This window comes from Rhinolophus sinicus, chromosome 7, assembly GCF_057876585.1.
Source record: "Rhinolophus sinicus isolate RSI-liver-muscle chromosome 7, RSI-T2T, whole genome shotgun sequence".
Classification (NCBI taxonomy): domain Eukaryota; kingdom Metazoa; phylum Chordata; class Mammalia; order Chiroptera; family Rhinolophidae; genus Rhinolophus; species Rhinolophus sinicus.
The window spans coordinates 53,311,894-53,333,818 of NC_142507.1; the positions used below are offsets into that span (position 1 = coordinate 53,311,894).

General features: G+C 51.2%; 1 protein-coding gene across 1 annotated transcript; it reads left to right on the forward strand.

Annotated features, from left to right (window-relative positions):
* Positions 1-15,847: 15,847 nt before the first annotated feature.
* Positions 15,848-18,316, forward strand: IVL (involucrin). The gene is made up of 2 exons (XM_074318941.2): positions 15,848-15,910; positions 17,077-18,316. Exon 2 carries the CDS (start codon positions 17,100-17,102, stop codon positions 18,000-18,002), a length of 903 nt encoding a protein of 300 aa, XP_074175042.2. The 5' UTR covers positions 15,848-15,910; positions 17,077-17,099; the 3' UTR covers positions 18,003-18,316.
* The last annotated feature ends 3,609 nt before the right edge of the window (positions 18,317-21,925 follow it).

The following is a 21,925-nucleotide window of genomic DNA, read 5'->3' on the forward strand; positions in this document are numbered from 1 at the left end:
CCGTGGCTATTTTGTAACTGCCAACTGTTACTTCTTAATCCCTTCATCTTTTCACCCAGCCTCCCAACCCCCCTCCCATCTGGCAATCATCAGTTTGTTTTCTGTATCTATAGGCCTGTTTCTGTTTTGTTTGTTTGTTTGTTTTTCAGATTTCTAGCCCATCTGGCTAGGGAAGAGTGTCATAATCGTCCCTAATTTTGATGACAGAGGCAAGAAAAACATGGGAGGCAGGAGAGGGGCTACGGCAAGACACATTCTGTTAGTTTGAACGATGCTTTGAGAACAGACTTAAAAAACGGGTTCCTCAATTTAGATAAGTGTTGGAAATCATGGCAGACAAACCATGATCCCCCCCAAAAAAAAGAGTAATTAACTATCATCATTCATACATTCAACTAATATTGTTTATTTCCTATGTGCCAGGAGCTGTTCTAGTGCTGAAATGGGTCACTGGAAAAAACAAACATTGTCCTTTTGGAGATTTCAGTGCGAGAAGACATTAGACAGACACATAACAAAGACATTCTATTGTACGTAGCGTATATTGTATGTAAGTGAACAGCGCTACTGAGGAAAATGAGCTGTGGAAAGGTGATTGGAGGGAGAGAAAGGGTGGCAGGCTGTAATTTTAAATAGGCAGGTCAGGGTATAATACCTCCCTTAGAAAGCGACATTTAAGCAAAGACTTGAAAGAGGGGAAGGAGTTAGTCTGAAGATATCTTGGGGAAGAGTCTTCCAGCCAGTACAAAGGGCCCTAGGTATTGTGTGTGTGTCTGTGCTCAGTGAGATGGTGGGGATAGCAAAGGGGATAAAACAGCGTCCTTGCTTCCCAGGGGGTCCCTGCTTCTCCCGTTTTACACCCCCCATAAGGTCCAAACTCTCCCATGGTGTCCAAGGCCTCGTCAACACAGCTGCCACCTGCTTTTGTAGCCTCCTCTCCCTCCTCTCCTTTCTCCCTTCTCTGCTCCAGCCACGCTGTGCTCAGCCTCACGTGGTCCATGCTGGTCCATCTTCCAGCCTGAATGCCCTCTCTCACACACACACACGGCCATGCCCCACTTCCTATCTCCAGTTGCCCTCCAAGTCTCAGCTTACACATCACTCCATCCAGAGAACACTCCTGCCCCCGACACTTGACCCCAGGTGCTCCCATGGCATCCTGCGGTGTCCCCAAGGTCATCACACAGCCCTGATGTTGTCTAGCACCGCTGTATTGGATTAGAAGAGCTTTGAGAATGCAAACTGTATCCTGTGGAGCTTATACACTTCACATTTAGGACGGAGCCTGGTAGACAGTAGACACTCAGTACACATGTGTGCTTTAGGCTTATGTTTTAGGTGTTTGCATGATTATGGATGAACGGAAGAGCTCCTTTTGTACTCCCGGAGAAGAAAGCAGGAGAAGGCCTGCAGTTCAGCCAGCAGGGGGCGCTGGTCAGTCAGCCATAGTCACAGAATCCCAAGGAGTGAGAACCGGTGTCACAGAGGCTCAGAACTTCAGAATCTTGGCACTGGGAGGGAAGAGAAACCATCTGGCTCTGATTGGCATGGACTCACTAGGCTGCTGAAGGAGGGTCATAGCTGCTGGAACCAGCCAGGGGAGACAGTTCTCGTGAGAAGCCAAGCCAGGAAATCATGAATTGAGGAGAGACTGAACCGAAGTGGCCAGACCAGGTAACCCAGAGAAAAGTGGCCTTTGGGGGTCTTCGTGGCTCATGTGTCCATTTATTCATTCCTTCCTTACGTAGGGAAGGCCACAGAATGCCATCTAGTATGTCAAACGCTGAGAGCAGTGGCAAGCAGGGTAGCAAAGATGTCTGTGCTCATGAAACCAACAGACTAGAGGAGAAGTCAGACAATTGGGGACGTCATCGTTGTGATAAAAGTGGAATGAGAGGTACAGGGCGCCCCAAGGATGAATTAGGGCAGCTTTCCTCAAGGCAGTGATGTTGCGGCTGCAATTTCAGGTGTGAATAATACTTAGGGTGTGGGGCTGGGGGCTGGGAAGGGAGTTCCGGGCGGGGGAACAACACCTGCGGAGGTTCAGAGGTGAGCAGAAATGAGCAGGGATGTGCTGTGAGCCAGTCTGACACATGAGAGGGACAGTGGCTGGTGGGGGGAGGTCAAAGAGAGGGCAGTGGGGACCATGCGGGCTCAGGAGCCACGGACGAAGGGAACTGTGCTTTCCCTCCCCGCGCCTGGGAGCTCAAGGCTGACTCCTCGCACATGCTCCATCTTTGACATGGCACATCCCCCCCCCATTCGGGACCTGTGCCAGGAGCTGCCCACAGGGGACCTGCTCAGAGGCGGTGTCTATGGAGCAACCAGATGAGCCCCTGGACGGGACCCCTAGGTGCCCTCTGGCCACCAGGATGAGAACTGCTTCTGTAGAAACAGCCCAGCCTGGACTTGGAAGCATGGAGCCCTAACACGTTGCATGGACAGAGGGCTCTGAACTGTCCATTCAGGGACACTGACCTTAACGGGGAGAGAGGTCAACCCCAGGCGCAGAGGAGGAAAGAGAGAGCGAGAGAATGAAAACCAGGGATACAGAGAGGCACAGAGAAGGAGCCCTAAAGAGGCAAAAACCTTCACAGACATAGAAAAGCAACAGAAAATAAGGGGCTCGCCCCTCCCTCTCTCCTCCCAGAGCCTGGACTGGGGTCTGGTCCTTCAGGGGATAGATTCAGATAATAGGGAGACTGAGGCACACACCCAAACTCACCCCCCATGGCTGCAGGGCACCCAGGGACAGCTGACTTCCTGGGAAACAGCTTAGAAGACCTGGAGGAGGCAGAGACCACAAAGGAGGTGAAGCAGTTTCCTTGGCCCTTTCCTGTCCCTCCTCCCCGTTTTTATGCTGATGCCTCTGTTCTATTTCCATTCCCTTTGCTCTGCCGCTCTCCTTCCTCTCCCCTCCCAGGCAAGCCAGAGCATCCACAGGGCAGCTCTCTGCCACCCCAGCCTCCTCGTAGACTCTCCTGACCTGGAGGGAGGGACTGCATGACTTGTCCCCTACTCCCACCCCTGAGGGGTCCTGGGCCAGTGTCCTGTTCTCGAAACTAAGCAGAAACCTCTTCCTGAATGACAGTTATTTCCTGAATAACTGGGAGGCACTAAGTCACAAATGAATGGAGGCCAACACCCTTCCCAATAAGTCACTTTCCCTCCCGGTGACAGCCTGCCCCTGACCCAGTTCAGGCTGAGGCCACACACACAGAGACTTGGGTTAGTTACCACAGTCTGCCCCTCCGTCAGCAGCAAGGAGCACAGTGACAGCCTCCTCGGGCACCTGCCAGGGGCTCCTTCCCACAGGGAAATCCCAAAATGAGGCTCTGATGGTTCTGAAAGGGGAGGTGGCGAGAGGCTGGCTAGGCAGGACCACAGGTGTCAGTGTGCCAGTTACCGTTTCCAGTGGGTGGAGGCGTCAGCCACACCTGGCTCAGTGGCAGCCGGCTTGTACACAGGAGCTGACTGAGGTGGATCCCCAGATGAAGGGGGTGGGGGGTGCTAGGCGGCTAACACCCATTATGGGAGATGGCCACGGCCCTGGGTCTGCAGCAAACTAGGTCACCTAACAGGTATTCTTTAGGTATCACTTCAGGTGACAATCCCCCACACCTTCGGTAGCAAGGAGGGGATGAGGTGGCTTTCCATCCCCCTCGGGCAACCCTCAGGACGGCTTTGGTATGAGGGGGATTTGTAGTTCCCATCCCCGGGAGTCGCCCCATACTCAGGACACAGAAAAGAACAGAACAACAACAACAAAAGCCCAAAGATGGGGCTTTCTAAGCGTCAGACGGAGTATTTGGAGCAGGGCTGGTAGGGCGTGGCAGGGTGGCAGGTCAGGGATGGGGCCGAGGCCACGGAGGGGTCCACTGGCTGGAGGGACTGAGGCCAGAACAGAAATGAGCACCTTACGAGCTATTCAGACGGGCCCTAGTTTTAAAGTTTAACCAATAGGTACAAAGAACTCTCCATTTGGTCCAGACCCGCAGCCATTGTCACAAACCTCCAGTTCTGCCTTCCTTGTGCTGTGTTTCTGCATGGACACACACACACACACACACACACACATATACAAGCATGTGTGCCCCGTGGAAAGCCCACAGCAGTAACTGGTACAGTTTAAAAACCAGTTTGGGCCGGAGGCTTACGTGTGGGTTCTGGGAGCTGGCAGGAGATGGCCATGCTACCTCAGCAGCTGTCACTCCAGCCATTCTCCTCTGCCCAGGTGATGGGGCGCTGACAGACCTGGCACCTCCTGATGTGGTGTCCAGCCCCGCTTTCCCGGCCCTGGTCCGACTCCTCTCTGTGAAGATGGATGGGTTTGGGGGTCACAGAAGGGGGAAATGAGAGCAGGCAGCCAGCTTTCCTTCTGAGAGTGCCCTCTTTTTTTCTAGGACACCCACGACTCCAGAAGATGTGTGACCAACCAAATTGCAACCGGTGCTGCCCACCAAAGCCCCCACAGTGCCAGCCCAAGCCCAAGTGCCAGCCAAAGCCCCCCCAGTGCCAGCACAAGCCCCCACAGTGCCCACCAATGCCCCCCTGTTGCATTGAGCCCAAATGCTGCTGTCTGGAGGCCAAGCCTGAATGCACATGCCTTCATAAAGACTCGGGACCCAAGCCACCCGAAATTCAGAACAAGAGCTCCCCAGATGAACAGCCGCCCAAAAGTCCAAAATGTGGGTCCAAGCCAAATACCCTGGGGCCAGAGCTGCAAAACAAGTAGCTGGGCCATGCCCTTCCCTTGCTAAGGTCAGGCTTACACTTAGTTAGAAAACTATCTCTCACTGACCACCATTTAGTGCCAACCAGTAGCCTCTGACTGCCTTCACAGCCCCCCACCCTAGGGAGACCCCCAACTGGAAATGGAAGGTTGAAGAGACTCGAGTCATCTTTCCTAGCGACCCGAACATTAGCAAGCACAGGAATAAAAGAGCAATAAAAAGAACGTCGTCTCCTTTCGCGTCTTCACCTGCGAAACCATCTCACTTGCCTGGCTTAAGTCCCAGAAAATGTTCTGGGCGTGTCATGAAGGGCTGAGCACCCAGCAGACCAGAGTCTGGGAGGGCAGGGCCCCTGCTGAGCCAGAGTTAGACGGACAGACGGACTCTAACCGGTTTTAAAATGCAAGTCTTGCTATTCAGGAGCCTGGCCAGTCCCAGGTGACAGGGGACAGTGGGTCTCCCTAAGAGTGAGAATTCCAGTTGCCCTGCATCCCTGGGTACCAGGTTTGAGACCAGAACAAGGAAGTGGTTCCCCTCCACCATCCCAGGGCGGGTTAGGTAGAGCGAGAGCTCCCAGGCCCCTGCAAAGCTCAGTGCTGGCACAGGCAGTGGAATCTTAGCGTCACCTGGGCTATTGGATCCTAGAGCTCATTGTCCGGTCTCTCAAGCTCCATTTCGTCACCTTTAAGATGATGGTAACGGTACTTACCTCAAAGGGCTTTTGTGAGAATTGAATGGGATAATTCATTTAAAGTGTTTAACAGGGGGTCTGACACATAGATGTGCAAAACACGATTCTCCTCAAACTTCCCTTTGTCAGCAGGTCCCTATTTCCCACCCAAAGAAGCCTCCACACTCCAATAATTTGTCCCCAAAACACACCTCTCCGCTAATCCAGGTGGGTAGGTGGAGACAGAGACATCAGCCTTATTCACCACACTTGTAAACTTCAGTTTGTACTGCTTCTTTGGAACATACTTGATATATCACCTCTAAAATTTCTCTAATGCCCCTTTATATTTCCTCCCTCATTCTCCCTGCGCACCAATCCCCAGAAAACAGCTCATGTACTTTTGGTCCCTACAAATTAGTTTGCAGTTTCAAGAATTTTGTATAAGTGGAATCGTCCAGTATGTATTCCTTGAGGCCTGGCTTCTTTCACTCAGCAAAACTACTTTGAGATTCAATCACGCTGATGCATGTATCAATTGTTCGTTGGTTTTGACTGCAGAGTAGGAAATGCCCTCATTGTCCAGACAGACCACATTTATTTTATCCATTAATCGATTGATGGACAGTTGGATTGGTTCCAGGTTTTGGCTATTACAAATCAAGCTGCTATGAACCCTCATGCCAAGTCTTTGGATGGACATATGCTGTCGTTTCTTTTGGGTAAAGACCTAAGAGTAGAATGATTGATTGTGTTATATAGTCGGTGTGCATCCTACTTTTTAAGAAACTGCCCAAATGTTTTCCAAAATGGTTGTGCCATTTTCCATTCCCACCAGAAGCACACGAGAATTCTGGTTGTCGCACATCTTTTCCAACATTTTGTATACTCAGTTTTTCTATTTTCAGACATTCTAATAAACATGTAGTGTCATTTCAGTGTGACTTTAATTTACTTTTCCTTAATAACTAACGATATTGAACGTCTTTCTGTGTGCTCAAGTGTTTCCATTTATCTTCTATGGGGAATTACTTGTTCAAAAATTTCCCCCATTATTTTGCCAAACTATTTGCTTTCTTATTACTGAATTCTGAAGGTTTTTAAATATATACGACTGTGTGTGTGTGTGTGTGTGTGTGTGTGTGTGTGTGTGTGTAAAATATTAAATATATATATTCTGGATACAAGTACTTTATCAGATAAGTCATTTGCACATATTTTCTCCAACCTGTGGCTTATCTTTTCATCCTTTTAAACAGTTTCTTTCCAAAAAGAGGAGTTCTTAATTCAAATAAAATCCAATTAAAGGTTTCCACCATTATCTGAAAGCAGAGCGTTCCTATGAAACTTTTCATAAGCCAAAATGGCATAAAGGGAAGAGTATCCCCTGCTTTCTGAAAGTGGTGTAATGCACACTTTTGGAAAGTGGACATACCTCTGATCAATTTTGTTTTTCTTTTATGGAGCTTGTTTTTTGGTTCATAGCTAAGAAACCTTTGCCTAATCCTAGGACACAAAGACTTTCTGCTGCGTTTTCTTCTATAACTTAATTTTGGTAGATGGTAAAAGTTATAGACAAAGGTAGTTTTTTTTTGGGGGGGAGATAGTATTCAGGGGAGCATATTTATATCCCGTTGTTCAGACTATCCTTTCTCTGCTGAAGTGCTTTTACGTCTTTGTCAAAAATCAACCAGGCATATTTGTTTGCACTTATCTCTTATTTTGTTACATTAATCTCTTTGTCTATCTTGTCACTCATGTGTCATTCACGGCAGCTTTCTAAGTTTTTATGTCATGTAATGTTAAGTCCTCTCATTTTGTTCATTTCCAAAGTTGCTTTAGCTATTCTAGGCCCTTTGCACAGAATAAACATATCAATTTCTACTGAGAAAAACGCCTGCTGAGATTTTTACTGGGATTGAATTAAACCTATAGATTAAGTTGAAAAAGAATGGACAGCTTAACAATATTGAGTCTTTCAATTCATAAACACACAATATTTCTCCATTTACTTAGGTTGTCTTTAATTTCTCTTAAGTTTTGCAGCTTTCAGTGACCAAGTTTTGCACATACTTTGTCATATTTTCCCTAAGTGTTTCATATACTTTGATCATATTGTAAATGGTATTTTTATTTCAGTTTCTGATTATTCACTGTTAGTATATAAAATACAATTAATTTTGTATATTAATCTTGTTTACTGTTTATTAGTTTTAACATCTTCATATAAATTCCATAGGATTTAGTCCATATATGACCAGGTCATCTGAGCGTAAAGAGTTTTATTTTTCCTTTCCAATCTGGATGCCTCTCTCTCTCTCTCTCTCTCTCTCTCTCTCTCTCTCTCTCTCTGGCGTATGAGGATGTGCCTTCTCTTCCTACCTTACTAAGAGTTTTTAACAAAAATGGATGCTGATTTTGAAAAGCTGCTTTTTCTGCATCTATTGAGCTGATCATACACTTTTTCTTTTTTCAGTCTGTTAATATGGTGAATTACATTGATTGATTCGTGAATGTTAAAACAACCTTGCCTCCCTGAAATAAACCCTATTTTGATCAGGTTGCTTAATCTTTTTCACATGTTCTTAGATTTGATTTGCTAACATTTTGTTAAGAGGTTTTGCCTCTATGTTAATTAGGTATATTGGTCTATAGTTTTCTTTTCTTAATATCTTTGTCTGCTTTTGGTAGAAAAGTAATGTGATCCTTATAAAATGAGTAGTAGTCCCTTCTCCAATTCTCAGATCAGATATCAATGAAATAGAAAATGGAATACGTAGACAGTCAGTGAAACAAAAAGCTGGTTCCTTAAGAAGACAATTGATAAAAATGATGAAAATGCTAGCCAGACTGACCAGGAAAAAAGGATAGGACATAAATTACCAGTATCAGGAATGAGAGAGGTCACTCTACCACAAATTCTATAGGTATTAAAAATTATAGAGGCATATTATAAACAACTTTACATCAATAAATTTAAAAACAGATAAAATAGAGGAATGTCTTAGAAGACAAAAACTAGCAAAGTTCATTCAAAACGAAATAGATAATCTGAAAATCTCTAAGTCAGTTAAAGAAATTACATTTTCAATTAAAAACCTGCCCAGGAGAGATCCAAGATAGCAGAGTAGAAAAACACTGTGCCTGCTTCCTTCCATGAACACATTAAAATTACAACTAAATTCTAGAACAATCAACTTGGAGAACCATCTGAAGTCTAGCTGAACAGAAGTCCTATAACAAAAAATATAAAGAAGCCACATCGAGACTGGTAGGAGGCACAGAGACGCGAAACAGGCCCCAAACCTCCTTGTGGTGGTTGAGAAGCAGGAGGGATACCTTGGCCGCGGAGGTTTCCCCCGAAGGAGCAAGGGACCCTAACACCAGCCTACCCAGCCCAGGGTACTGGTGCCAGGAAAAGGAGCCCCCACAACATCTGGCTGTGAAAAACAGTGGGGATTCTGACCATCCAGGTGGGACAGAAGGCGGCGAGAAGCCCAGCCGTCCTCTTAAACAGCCCACACACAGACTCACTCACTCGCAGGCACTCACCTTAGGCTCCCACGGAGGGACGGTGACTTGGACGGTATCAGAGCCATATTGGAGACAGACCGAAGTGTGTGGCTTTGAGGCAAGGGCTGGAGGATAGTCACCATTTACCCTCTGTGAGGTCTTCCTCCCCAGCAGCCGGGAGGTGGGCGCCATCTTTTCTGGGTTGAGCCCGCCCCCATGTGGCCAAATCTGAATCTGATTGGCCTGGTGAGCTCTGCTGAAACCCCGCCCCACCCAACTCCCCCAACGCGGGAGGCACCTTCTCCAAACAGCTAGTCCTGCCCGCATTATACTCAATCTTGGAAAACTCGCAGAGAGTCTGGCAGGCCCCATGTAGGTGAAGACTGGCCTCGGTGTCCTCTGAGACGTTTGCTGAGTAGCTCCAGGCTCAGCACTAACACCAAACCAGAATTTACATTAACCTGGTGACCACAACTTTTCCCACTCTAGTGACTTCCTGAGACCCTGCCTCATTCCACTTGCATACTGCACAAAGCTCTATCAGCTGCTAAACCTTAAGAGAGCCAGCAGGTGGCAGCAAGCCTTGGCGTGTCCTGGTTTTTCGCAGAGCTACCCCAGGCCTGTACTGGTCCTCAGTTTGCAGTGTGGCCTCTCGCACACACCTCCAGGTTTAGCACAGGCAGTGAACAATCATGGGTCACTTTGTAGCTCCTGTCAGGTAGTCCCCAGGCAGTCACAGGCAGTGGGTGACCTGGGCCTACACCAAAGCCCCTCCCAAGAGACCCCAGAATGAACATACTTGGAGGTTGGCTTCAGACCACAGCAGAGCACTGCCCAGTTAGTCCCACAAGCAGCACACCCAGAGCCCACAGGGGCAAATCCCACTCATTGGGGTAAGCCCCCGTAAGAAGCCCATAAGCTGTGGACATGGTTAAACCCCACAGCCAATCAGTCTGAGGGTCACTGCCACCCATGGATATGCCAAAAGTAATCAAGGCTCAACTATAACAGGAGGGCGCACACAGCCCATACAAAGGACACTCCTGGAGCACCCAGAGCAGTGACCAGGGAGGTTGGTCCAGGGTCCCACAGGGCATCTACTACATAAGGCCACTTGGCGAAGACTGGGAGACATAGCAGATCTACCTAATACATAGAAACAAACACAGAGAGGCAGCCAAAATGAGGAAACAAAGAAATGTATCCCAAATGAAAGAACAGGAGAAAACTCCAGAAAAAGAAAAAACTAAACGAAATGGAGGCAAGCAACCTACTAAAGACAGAGTTCAAAACAATGGTTATAAGAATGCTCAAGGACTTAGTGAGAACTTCACCAGAGAGATGGAGACCATAATAAAGGACCAGTCAGAAGTGGAGAATACAATAACTGAAATGCAGAATACACTAGAAGGAATCACCAGCAAACTAGATGAAGCAGACTCGATCAAATCAGCGATTTGGAAGACAAGGTAGCAGGAAACAATCAGAACAGCAAAAAGAAAAGAGAATCAAAAAAAAAAAAAAGAAAGGGTAGTTTAAGATCACTTCGTTAGATATAAATGTTGAATAACTATGGTATAAACCTGAAACTGATATAATATTGTATGTTAGCTATATTTTAATAAAAATCTTTATAAAAAGAAAAGAAAAACCTGCCCATAAAGAACCTCCAGGCACTGGTGAATTCTACCAAACATGTATGTACGAAATTATACCGATTTTCCACAAGCTGCTCCAGAAAAACTAAAGGAATAATTTCAATGGCAGGAAACTCGAGTTAGGAAGATGGCACACTGTAAAGACTGTGTCTTTAGAAGTGCAATACACCTAGTGTCCTCTCCCCTCCCCCTACACTACAGCTGGTGCTGTTTGCTTGGTTAAGCACCAAAGGAAGTGCTTCTTCCAGATTTCAGTTATCACAAACAAAGCTGCCTTTCCTGACTAGTCCATTGAAAGTAAATGACATCCCCTCCCCTAGGACACCCTAAACCCCTTTCTTGCCCTACTTTTTCTACATGGTGTTTCTGACAGGCTTTAGATTCCAGGTGGGTTTGTCTTCTGCCTCCCACACTGAATGAAAGCCTCAGGCGGGTGGCAGTTTTCGCCTGGTTTGTTTGATGCTGTACCCCTAATGCCACTCGTCAAAACTCAATACGGCAGAAAGTGCAAAAGGTATTTCCAGCAGAGAGAATGGAATGGACAAAGGCACAGAGGTGAGTAAACGTGAACTCAAGAGACCTGGCCCTGGCCCAGACCTGCCACTGACACCTCTGTGATCCTTTTCCTCTCTAGAGTGTGTCATCCTTTAGAAAGCCAGGGTTGAACTCTGTGACCGTGAAGTCTCCTCCCGCACCAGCTTTCTCAGACGTGGATCCTTAGCTGGGGAGGGAGGTGATTCTGGAGTGAGGCTCCTGGAAGAAGCCCTGGGGGTTGGAGTCCAAGGGAGTCAGAGGGGTGAGGCTGGAGCTGAGCAAGCAAGAACTCACCGGTAAGAGCTTTGGGCTCGCCTTTCTCCCCCTGACCTCTCTCCCCTTCCTGCCTCCCTCCATCCTGCTCCAAGCAGGCTTTCTGGTAAAACTTGAGCAACAGGAAAACAACTTTTCAGCCATTCCAGCAGTTTCCAGCTTGCCTGTCTTCTGGTTTGCAGCAATCCATTCTTCCCCTGTGGCAACGCTAGACCCTTCCTGGGGACACAGAAGGACTCCGGTGTCCATCGCATTTGCTGAAGGTGACCTCTGCCTTCAGAGTTGGAGAGGTCGTCCTGGGAGCAGACACACCACATGTGACCCACTTGCTAGCTGTGAGACCACTGTCCGGTCAGTGCACTGCTCTGAGCTTCAGCCCACCCACCCCCACCCCCACCCCCCCCCCCCCCGTCTGTTAAGTGGGGAGGATGAAATGGAAAGTGGATGAGGCTTGTTGAGCACCACGTCTGGTAAACAGCAGGGTCTGAAGGTTTGTTTCCTTCCCTCTCTCCCTTTGGTTCTGCACCTGCCTCTTCTCTCTTCTCTGCGATGTCCCCCCACCGCATGTCCTCCAGCCATGGCCCTGCCACTCCTCTGGGGCCCTCGCTTCGCGGCCTTCCCCTCCCTGCACACATTCCTGCTGCGTCTCACCCGCGCGTTCCTCACCCAACAGCCGCAGTGCTGCGCCTCTGGCTCCGCGTGGCTGGCTGCGCTCTCCTCGCTTCTACTCCCCGGGTCCCTTTGTCCACAACAAAGTTGGACCCAGACGGCTGCCGCTCTTCTGTCCACACAGGCGCAGGCGCCTCCATGAAAACCCATTGGGATTCCCCAGTGAACCCGCCTCGGGAACCCGCAGCGAGTACCGGGCTTCCTGAGCCACGTGACACGGGCTCGTGACTGAGCTACAGCGTCACCTGAGGCTTCGCAGACTGGAAGGAGGGGCAGAGGGAAGTCAGAAGACTGGCTTCTGTCCCCAATAAGCCAGTGCCCATCCGGAACAGTCTCTCTAGGTGGGATCCGGCTAAAATCAACTGAAACGCCAGCACCAGCAGGGACATAGAACTCTCTGTTCCCAAGGGTCATCCCCAGGGCACCTTGGCTGAATCTGAGCCAAGGAACACTGGCCTTTCCTCCACACAAGCCACACAACGGGGGTCAGTCAGTAAATGGCTGGCTCAGAGCTGGAAGGTGTCTGAGGTCACCTCATGCCACCTGTCACATAGCCATCAGATGTTCAAGCACCTGCGAAGGCAGGCTGGTGCGAAGAGAGCCTGCAGGTCAGAGGTCAGGACACGTGGCTCCAGCCCAGCTCTCCTGCAGACCCACTGTAGGCCCTTGGGCTCCTCATGTCCTCGCTCCAGACTTCAATGCCCACCTGTCACAAGAGGGGACTGGCACCCGGCACTAAGCTGTGTTCAGCTCCTGTAATTTGGGCTCCGGGCAAAGCCTTCCCCGTGCGTCCTCCAGCTCAGACCCTCCAGCTCAGACCCACTGCCGCCTCCCAGTGCAGAGAATCAACTACAAAGAATGTGATTTCCCAAACAGTGAGCCCAAGGCGGGGGCATTCTGCCAGCTGGACGACGGGGCACCAAACACCTCCTTTTCACCAGTGCTGGTAGCCGCCCATGGGACTGTCCTTCCACAGTGTCCAGCTCCAAGAGCAAGAGCCAGCCCTGGGGACTCGGAGTGGAACCAGCCATCCACAGGCCAAGGAAGGGCAGCCAGAGGGAGACACAGGAGGGGCCAATGGGGCACATCAGGCGGACGGGCACCGAGGCCCAGAGAGGAAGAGTCAGGCCCTGGGCCCTTTCGTGGTCCTATGTCCCTTCCCGGCCTTGCTGCCTCCAGGAGGAGACGGGCACAGAAGGAGAAGGAGTGAAGGTCGGGCACAGGCGGCCACGGAGGACTCAGCAGGGATTTGAGGTGTGTGGGGAGGCACCTGGTGCAGGCTGCAGACTGAGATGATGGAGGTGACCTTGCCCTGGGCAGAGGAGGCCTGTGGGGGACAGACAGGAGCTTAGTGGCTGCAGAGTGTGGGGCACTGCCTCGCCCAGAAACAGCCTGGGCGTGGCTACCCAAGACGGGAGCACAGACCTTCCCAGGACCATCTGCCATCACCCTGCACCGCCAGCTTACCAGAGCTGTCCCCAGCATGCCAGGGCAGTGAACTGCTGTGACCAGGACCTTCTCCCCCCACAGCTAATAGACTGTGTCACTCAGACAGAAGAGAAACCAGCCAGTTTCTGCCTGTGCAAGGGACACAGCCAGGGCCTCCTTGGGCTGGGGAAAAGCTGGCTCACGGCCTCTCCAGGCATCACTCATTACGCTGGGTGGGGCCGGACAGTTACCCGCACTCATCATGAGGACCCCAGGCCTAGGAGGTCACTCACACAGACAGTGAGTCTCCCCCACATACATGCATGTCTGGCCCCCAAATGCGGCAACCTGAGGGCAGAGCATAAGGCCTCTGGGCCCCTAAAATACTGGGGCCCCTCCAACCTCTGCCCTGCACACACATCCACTCAGCTCCCCACTACTCCCTCCTTCTGCTGGCTAAAGGTTCCCACACGCCATCTTCCCCCCAAAGCTCTTATTATGCTGTGAATCAGAGGGCAGGAGGCAGATCTGGCAGATACGGCCCCTGGAAACCCATAAGACCGGTGTGACTTCCTCCAGCAGGGTCTGCTGCCCTGGGACTGACGGTCACGGGCTGGGGAGAGGCAGATTCCTGCCGGCTGAGGTCAGCAGCCCAGCTCAAGTGTGCTCATGTGAGCATGCTGGGTGAGGTCTCCATGGGTGGGATGGAGGGGAGGGCTTTCCCTGCCCCAGAAAACAGCACAGTCCCTGCACTATGGCGGGGGGCAGAGTGAGGTCCTGGGGGGGGCAGAGGGCAAGAGGAGAGGATAGTCTTCCAGAGGAAGGGGTGCCTCCATCTGTCTTTCCAGACTGAACCCCAGGAGCAAGGCAAGGTTAACACTAAAGAGATCAGCGTGGGGCTGGGAGGAAGGTGCCTTTCGGGAAATGCATGAGGAACCAAGACACTTCTCCAAGTTCGCCCCAGAGATGCGGGCTTGTCTTCAAACCGTTCTAATAGTTCTTTTTTGATTAGGTTGCAAAGAAGAGAGTTTAAATAAATAATGTCCGTAGAATAAGCTATAAAGCAATCATTAAAAAGAAAAAAGCACGTCAAAATTAAATTTTGTGTACACACACACACACACACACACACGTGCCGCAGTAGTTATCTCCAGGTGGTAGGACTCACGGCTCATTCATTGCTTCACCTGATGTTTACAGAGCGCTGATTCTACCTCTGTGGTGGTTATGACGGGTTCTGGGAACATGGTGGAAAACACACCAGGCAAACCCCTGCCTCATAGAGTTTGTCTCCAGTGGGAGAGATAGGAAATCAACAAGTGACCCAATGCAAATAAAGGGGCCCTCAGTTGTCATTGGTGAAATGAAGCGAGTCAGCGGACAACCCTGCAGGTGGGGTGATCGGGGAAAGCGCTCAATCCTGGGAAATGAGGACCCTCCGTGAGCGGCTCTGAAACGGGGCAGGAGATTGGATTTTATTCCCAGGGCCCTGGGTCACCATCGGCCTCGGGGAGGGACAAGCTGTAATGCCCGCTCTGAAAGACTGCGTAAGCTCTTGTTAGAGAACCGTTAGGAAAAAGCAGTGGATGGTTTGGTTTTATCTTCAGGCCTTCATGTATTTCCAGAAAAAAAATTACAGAAAGTGATTGCTTTGTCCCCCTAAAGAACACTCTTTGTTGTTTGATATGTTGTATATTTAATGCCAGTTTCCTCACCTAGAGCCATCCCTGCTTTAGAGTTTCTGGGAGTTTTCACTTTTGTGAGCTTCTGTAACTGCAGCCTTGGGCACACAGCAGGGGACTCCCTCCTGTGCCTAAAGTCCTTTCCACCTGAGGACAGAGTTTATTTGCTCACAGGTGGAGTTACAGATACGTGCTGAGAGAGGGTGGGCTACGGGATAGTGGTCAGGAGAAAACCTCCCAGGAACCCCATCCCTTCGTAAGAAGCCATTCTTCCCACCTTTCTATTCTGGCTTGGACATGACAGGACAGACACATAACTTTCCATTTCGTGCCCTTGGAAATGAATCTCTCAGCCTAATAATGGAGATAAGCCCATTTTATAGGTGGAAAAACTGAGATTCGGAGATGCTTGGCTGAGGTCACAAAACAATAGGAAAAGGGGCCCCGGTTCCCAAGCTGCAGCCCAGCTCCCACGAGTAAGACAGAAATGGCTGAGGCCCCAGAGCCCTCTGGCCAGGCAGGAGGGGTGTGTCTCTGTGAAAAGGGGCCCTGAGGGGTTTTCTGCTGCAGGGGCCTGTGATGAGTCAGGGAGGGGCTGGGGGAAGTTGGCCCACTTGGGTGGTGAAACCAGTCCATCTCCTTGGACCTGGGAAGGTGGCCAGGCTGGGGAACCGTATAAAGGGTGACCTGGGCCCTGCTCGGCTCAGCATTCCACTAGGAGCCTTTCCAGCCCTCCTTCCTCTGAGCCTGGTGAGTGGACGCTGGCAGAGGCGGGGGTGGGGGGGACCGGGGCCTCCAGCAGACCAGAGTGGGGTGGCCTGCCAGGGTGGTCGTGGGCTGGGTTCAGCTGGGGTCCCTGTTCTAGGAGGGTCACTGTGCTGAGGGCTTTGTGCCACGGTGTGGAAATACAGAGCAGGCAGCAAGACCTCCCCTCCCATCTCTTCTCAGGACCATATTCTAGAGTGTGTGTATGTGTGTGTATGAGAGAGAGAGAGAGAGAGAGAGAGAGAGAGAGAGAGATTGAGAGATTGAGAGATTGAGAGATTGAGTTAAGTAAGAGGGAGATGCAGGGGAAGGTGGCCGATTTCTTTCCCAAAGCTGTCTGATTTGGCTTGGCCATGATTTTGCCTTATTTTGGGGGCCAGGGTGGCTCAGGGAAATGTTTGTAACTCTTGGCTGTGTGCCCAGAGGGGGAACCTGCAAAATGGGGAGAACTTTCTGTTTAGAGAAACCCAGGCAGAACAGGCCCAGGGGAAGCCAGCGTGGATGTGGACACCTAAGAGAGCCAGCCCCACGCTCAGCCCCCATGCAGCCCGCACCCCAAGCACGGGGGCTGCCGCTGAAGCTCCAGGTCGTGAGAGAAAGAAGCTCTGGAGCTGAACAGGCCAATCTCATTTCAAGAGGAGATGGCTGGGGCCCAGAGGGGCTAAGTGCCTTGCCCAGAAGCACACAGCATTTCAGTGGGAAATTTAAGGCAAGAATGTAGCGTGACCCCGTCCCGGGCTCATGCCATGACCTCTCAGGTCCTGTCGGGCATGCTCTATTGGTTTCCAGGACTCACGAGTGCTCCAGGAGGCCTTTCCTTTCCTGGGACCTTACCTCTTTCTGCTGTAATCCCAGAACTCTGCTCTCCTCCTTGGTCAGTGGAAGTCAGGAGTGAGGGCACAGACAAGGGAGAGACCGAACAGGAGGCGTAGACCTATTGCAGGGAAGCAGGAGGCCCCCAGGAGGGCCTCCCCGCCCCCCCCCCCGCCCATTCCTACACTCACTCTCTGCTCCTTCTGGGGAATGACAGCTGGAGTGGGGTGGGGAGTGCCCCACCCCAGGGAAAAAGGGGTGCCGAGAAACTGGCAGATTCATGGGGACTCAGCTACTTCCTCTCTTCAGCCACCCCTCTGACCCCTCCTGTTTTTCAGGTTGACCTAAAGCAGCTTCCAAGATGTCCCAACAACACACTCTGCCAGTCACCCTGCCCCCTGCCCTCAGTCAGGAGCCCCTCAAGCCTGTTTCTCCTCCTGCTGATACCCACCAGGAGGAGCAAGTGAAGCAGCCAACTCCAGTGCCTGTCCCATGCCAGAAGGTGCCCTCCGGGATCCCAGGGGAGGTCCCTTTGGTGCATGAGGAGAAACACACAACTCCTGTGAAGGGAGTGTCCAAGCAAGACTGTAAGCCACAGCAGCAGCCACAACAAGAGTCACAGAAACAGGACGTGCACCTGGAACAGCATCTGGAACAGCAGCAGCCGCAACAAGAGTCACAAGAACAGGAAGTACACCTGGAACAGCAGCAGCTGCAACAAGAGTCACAAGAACAGGAAGTACACCTGGAACAGCAGCAGCTGCAACAAGAGTCACAAGAACAGGAAGTACACCTGGAACAGCATCTGGAACAGCAGCAGCTGCAACAAGAGTCACAAGAACAGGAAGTACACCTGGAACAGCATGTGGAACAGCAGCAGCAGGAGCCACAGGAGCAGAAAGTGCAGCAGCAGCAAGGAGATGAGCATGAGGACCAACAGGAAGCAGAAAGCTTGGAGAAGCAGCTGGAGGAGGCAAAAACACAACAGGAGCTACAGGGACAGCTGGAAGAGAAGAAGAAGCTCTTGGATCAGCAGCTAGATGGAGAGCTGGCAAACGGAGGTGAGCAACTGGAGAAGAAGGAAAAGCAGCTGCTACAGCCCCTGGAGCAGCAGGAGGGGAAGTTGGATCCACCTACATTTGTTCCAGTTCCTGGCCAGGTCCAAGAGACCCACCTAGTCCAGACACTGAAAGGAGAAGTCTTGCCCCCCACAGAGCAGCAGCAGCAGAAGCAGGAGATGCAGTGGCCCCCCAAACATAAGTAACTACCCCCAGTGTCCCAGAGGCCCTCAGGCCCTCCCACAGAGTGAAGAGAGAGCCAGTGGCCTCGCTTAGCTCAGGTGCCCAGCCTGGGTGGCCCACTTCATCTGTGAACCTGCCTGACCTTGACCTTCTGCATGTCTTTGTGGTACAGCCAGGGGGTGGGGGAGGTATTGCCCAGCACCTACTCCTCATGAGCCCAATTCTAACCTCAAGTGGCCAGAGCCAGTACCTGAGGACAGCTGCTGCAGTACCTCTGACTTCGTCCCCAGTATTACGGCTGACCCTGTGAGTGTACACTCATAGAGAATAAACCCTCAAGTCCTGGGTTCTGTGTTCTGTGTCTTAGCACCTATCTCACCACACGAAAACCTGTCTGTGTGTCAGTGGTTGCAACTGGCTCTCGGCTAACTCCCAAAGGGGGACAGACATCTCCATCCCTCTTCAAGTCTGCTCCAAAAACCATCCAATACAGGCCACAGCTTCTAAAAACGAAGCCAAACCAACACCAAACACTTGCCAGTCATGAGGGGCGTGAGGCACTTTGGTCGGGGGAAGAGGATTTCTCCATCTCAGCCCAGCACTGCTTTCCACACACGCCAAGCCCAATCCTAGCCCACGGCCAAGGGGACAGAGAGGGTGTGGGGGCTCCCTCTGGGTCTGGTCCCTTCCTGGGTTTTCTCTGTGTAGAATGTCCTCGTGGCTTTCAAGAGTCTTATGGACTGCCTACCTGGGTAAGGGGGACTTTAGGAAAGAAGTAGAAGCAGAATTGGGCACGGTGGGGAGAGGGGAGACTCCTGGCACGGTCTCCGCTGGGGACAGTGACAGTGTCGCTAAAGGAAGTAAAGGTTGGGCCAGCTGGAATCATGGAAGCCAAACGCTGGACAGGCTGGAGAAATACAGACCCAAGGTCACTGCAGCCGGCACCCTCCCTGACACGTCTGTAGCCTTTCCTGCCATCATTCACTTCAGGACGTGGGGCTCTCTCTGTCCCAGGGATCACCTGCCTTCCACTATGTAACCACATCATCTCAGGCAGGTTGTCTCCAGTTCCCCAAAGCTATTTTGCCACATGTCAGAGACATTGCTATTGAGAATTCCAGCCACCCAAGGTCAGTAGGTCCGAGTGGCACTTAGCCTCCCTCCTGCCACCCACATCCAGCAACACTCCCATGTTCCCTCCTTAGGCATCCTGGGTCAGGATACCACCACCTGCCCCTTCCCCTAAGCCAGAGACACGCTCCCCATTCCTCATTCCTCTTCTCTTCTTCCCTACCCCCACCAGTGATCGGGGTACCCCCACCAGTGATCAGGGGTACCCCCACCCTGCTGCCCCTGCCCACCCCTCCCAAGCTTGGCCTGAGGTCATTTCTCACCCAAACTATTGCAATGGGCTTCCAGCTGGTTTCCTTTATCCGCTGTCAACGCACCCCCATCCGCCCATCCCACACAGGATGTCAGAAGCACCCCGTTTTCCTTGTGGTTTTTACTCACTTCCTTAATCGGCCCATTACAATAGGCTTGATTTCTTTCTTATGTGCCAGGCATTGCTCAAAGCATTTTACATTCTTGAACACTGCATCCTGAAACTATGAAACACAGTCAAGTACTATTTAAGCACAGGATAAGTACCAGGAAAGCCTGGCTGATTTTAATTAACCAATCAGCTAAAGCACACTGTCTGTTGAGAGTGAGGAAGCCTTCCCAAAAGGCTGCAATGACTGGCTCTTGGCTTAGGTGACTTGGGAATTTTCCTAGCAGGAAGGAATGAGAGTACAATTCCAGCAAGAAGGCTCTGCACTGGGTGGCGCCCCGCTGTCCGGGCTCGCCAGCAGGCGGAGCATCCCGGACCGCCTGTCCGTCTCCCAAAGGGGCTGTGGCCTCTTGCTGCCCTCTAGTGTCAGGATGCAGAAGTGCAGGACTGGGAGAGAGGCTCCACCCAAGGAATTTCCAAAAAGCCAAGCTTGGGCGGTGTCCCCCCGCTCCAAGAAAATGGTGATGAATCGAATAGTTTGTGCCCTGGACGATTCAGGGAGCAGAGGCGTGAGCCAACGCACAGATGACACTACCAACATTAGCCGTCGCCATTTATTGGGCATTGGCCATAGGTCAGTCGGCTTTCCACGCCTGATCTCATCTTGCCAGCACAACGATGCCATGATGTAAGTGCAGTTTTCCTCCTCACCTTAGACACAAGGAGCCTGAGGTTAAGAGCGGACAAGTCACGTCCCCAAGGTCACTCAGCTAGTCATTCAAACCCAGCTATGTCTGAATCTCGAAGTCATGTTCCAGCAAATGCTTTGGGGACTGAGCGGTGGGGAATCTCACAGGGGGTTAGTGGACTCTTCGAGCACCTTCCTGGAGGACACGGCATATGATCTGGGCTTTGAAGAATGAGTGCCAAGGGTGGATCCCTAAAGGGTATGGAGCAGAGTCCCCGTGGGGCAACCTGAGTGAAGGCATAGATAAGGAAACACCGTGGGTGTGAGTGGAGCGAGTGACTCAGTGTGGCTGCAGTGTGGGAAGCAGAGAGACAACATGGAAATACCAGCCGGCCCTGAGACCGTGTTCTGTGTTCTCCTCACTGGGTTCTCCTTGAAGGCCCCTGTTATACGCATGAGGCGGCTGAGAATGAAATAGGTGTGATTTCCAACCCACGTGGAAAGGCAGAACCCATCAGCCCCAGTGACTCTTCCTGAACGGCAGGGGTGGCCCAGAGCAGCCAGGACCTCAGAGACAGAGTAGGAGGCTGGCCGAAGGCCAAATTCATAAGTGCAGTAGGGTTGGTCTGAGATGACACCTCTGCCTGGGAGAAGGAGAGAGAAGATTCCTTCAACAGGCCACTTGGTTTGTGAGCCTCTCCTCACGACCTCAAGAGGGAGTGTACGGTCAAACAAGGTCAAAGCTGCTCAGACAGGCAAAGAACTTACTTTCAGAATAGAGGCACTTTTCCAAAAAGCCGTGACGCACCATACAAGGCAAAGAGACGTACACTTGGCATTGGAAGTGTACCACGGCTGCCTTACTAAAGGCTGGTTTCTTCTTGGCTAAATTTAAAATAAAATTTGAGAATAAAAATGTGCTTTCTGGGTTCTGATAAGGACCCAAGATAAGGGAGAGGACCGGAGCCTCACCAGCCTCACTCAGCCCTCCTTCTGGGAGCAGTCAGAGTGACCTTTCTCAAGCAAAATGGGTCAAGTCACTACCGGCTCGGACCCTTCCACAGCCCTGCACCCACTGGCCCCTGCCTGGCTCCCTGCACCCACCTGCTCCTCATCCTCCACGCTCAGTCATGATGCTGAGACGAGACCAGCCCCGTCTCAGGGCCTTTGCACTTACTCTTGCTCTGCCTCTGTCCACAGACCTTTGTGAGACCATCGTGCCATCATCTAGGCCCCGCTCCCATGCCCCCTAGTTATATATTACCATGTTGTAGATTCTCCAGAGCCCTCATGACTTACCTGAAATTATGTTCTTTACTTATCCATTTCTTGGTTGTATCCTCTCTCTTTTCCGGCCAGGATGGAAGAGACTGCTTGGGCCTCGCTGTGCCCCATCTGCTCTGTGTCCAGAAAGTGGTCAGTGCATGGAAGGGACTCACTATTTGTTGCTGCGGACACACTGGATCTCTGGAAGCTGTTTTCCACGCATGAGGCATTCTACATGATTCCCGGCCTTCCCCACCAGACTGGGCCTCACACAGAGCCTTGGGGTGCAGCAAGAACAGGCCCCCACTCATGAGCCTAGAAATCAGTCAGTGCCTCCGGCCAATTTCTGCGCTCTCTCTCCTGATGCCCCATCCTCAGTCTCTTTTGGACTTTTGTTAGAATGATAGTTGTGGGACGCAAAGGTTTGGTAGAGTTTGGTAGGAGTGGAGGGGAGAGGAGGGAAGACGTCTCTGAACCAGATGGATGGGTAAAGTTATCTC

Bases quoted from the DNA above. Each gene is read 5' to 3' on its own strand.
- IVL (XM_074318941.2), top strand. From the start codon at position 17,100: ATGTCCCAACAACACACTCTGCCAGTCACCCTGCCCCCTGCCCTCAGT.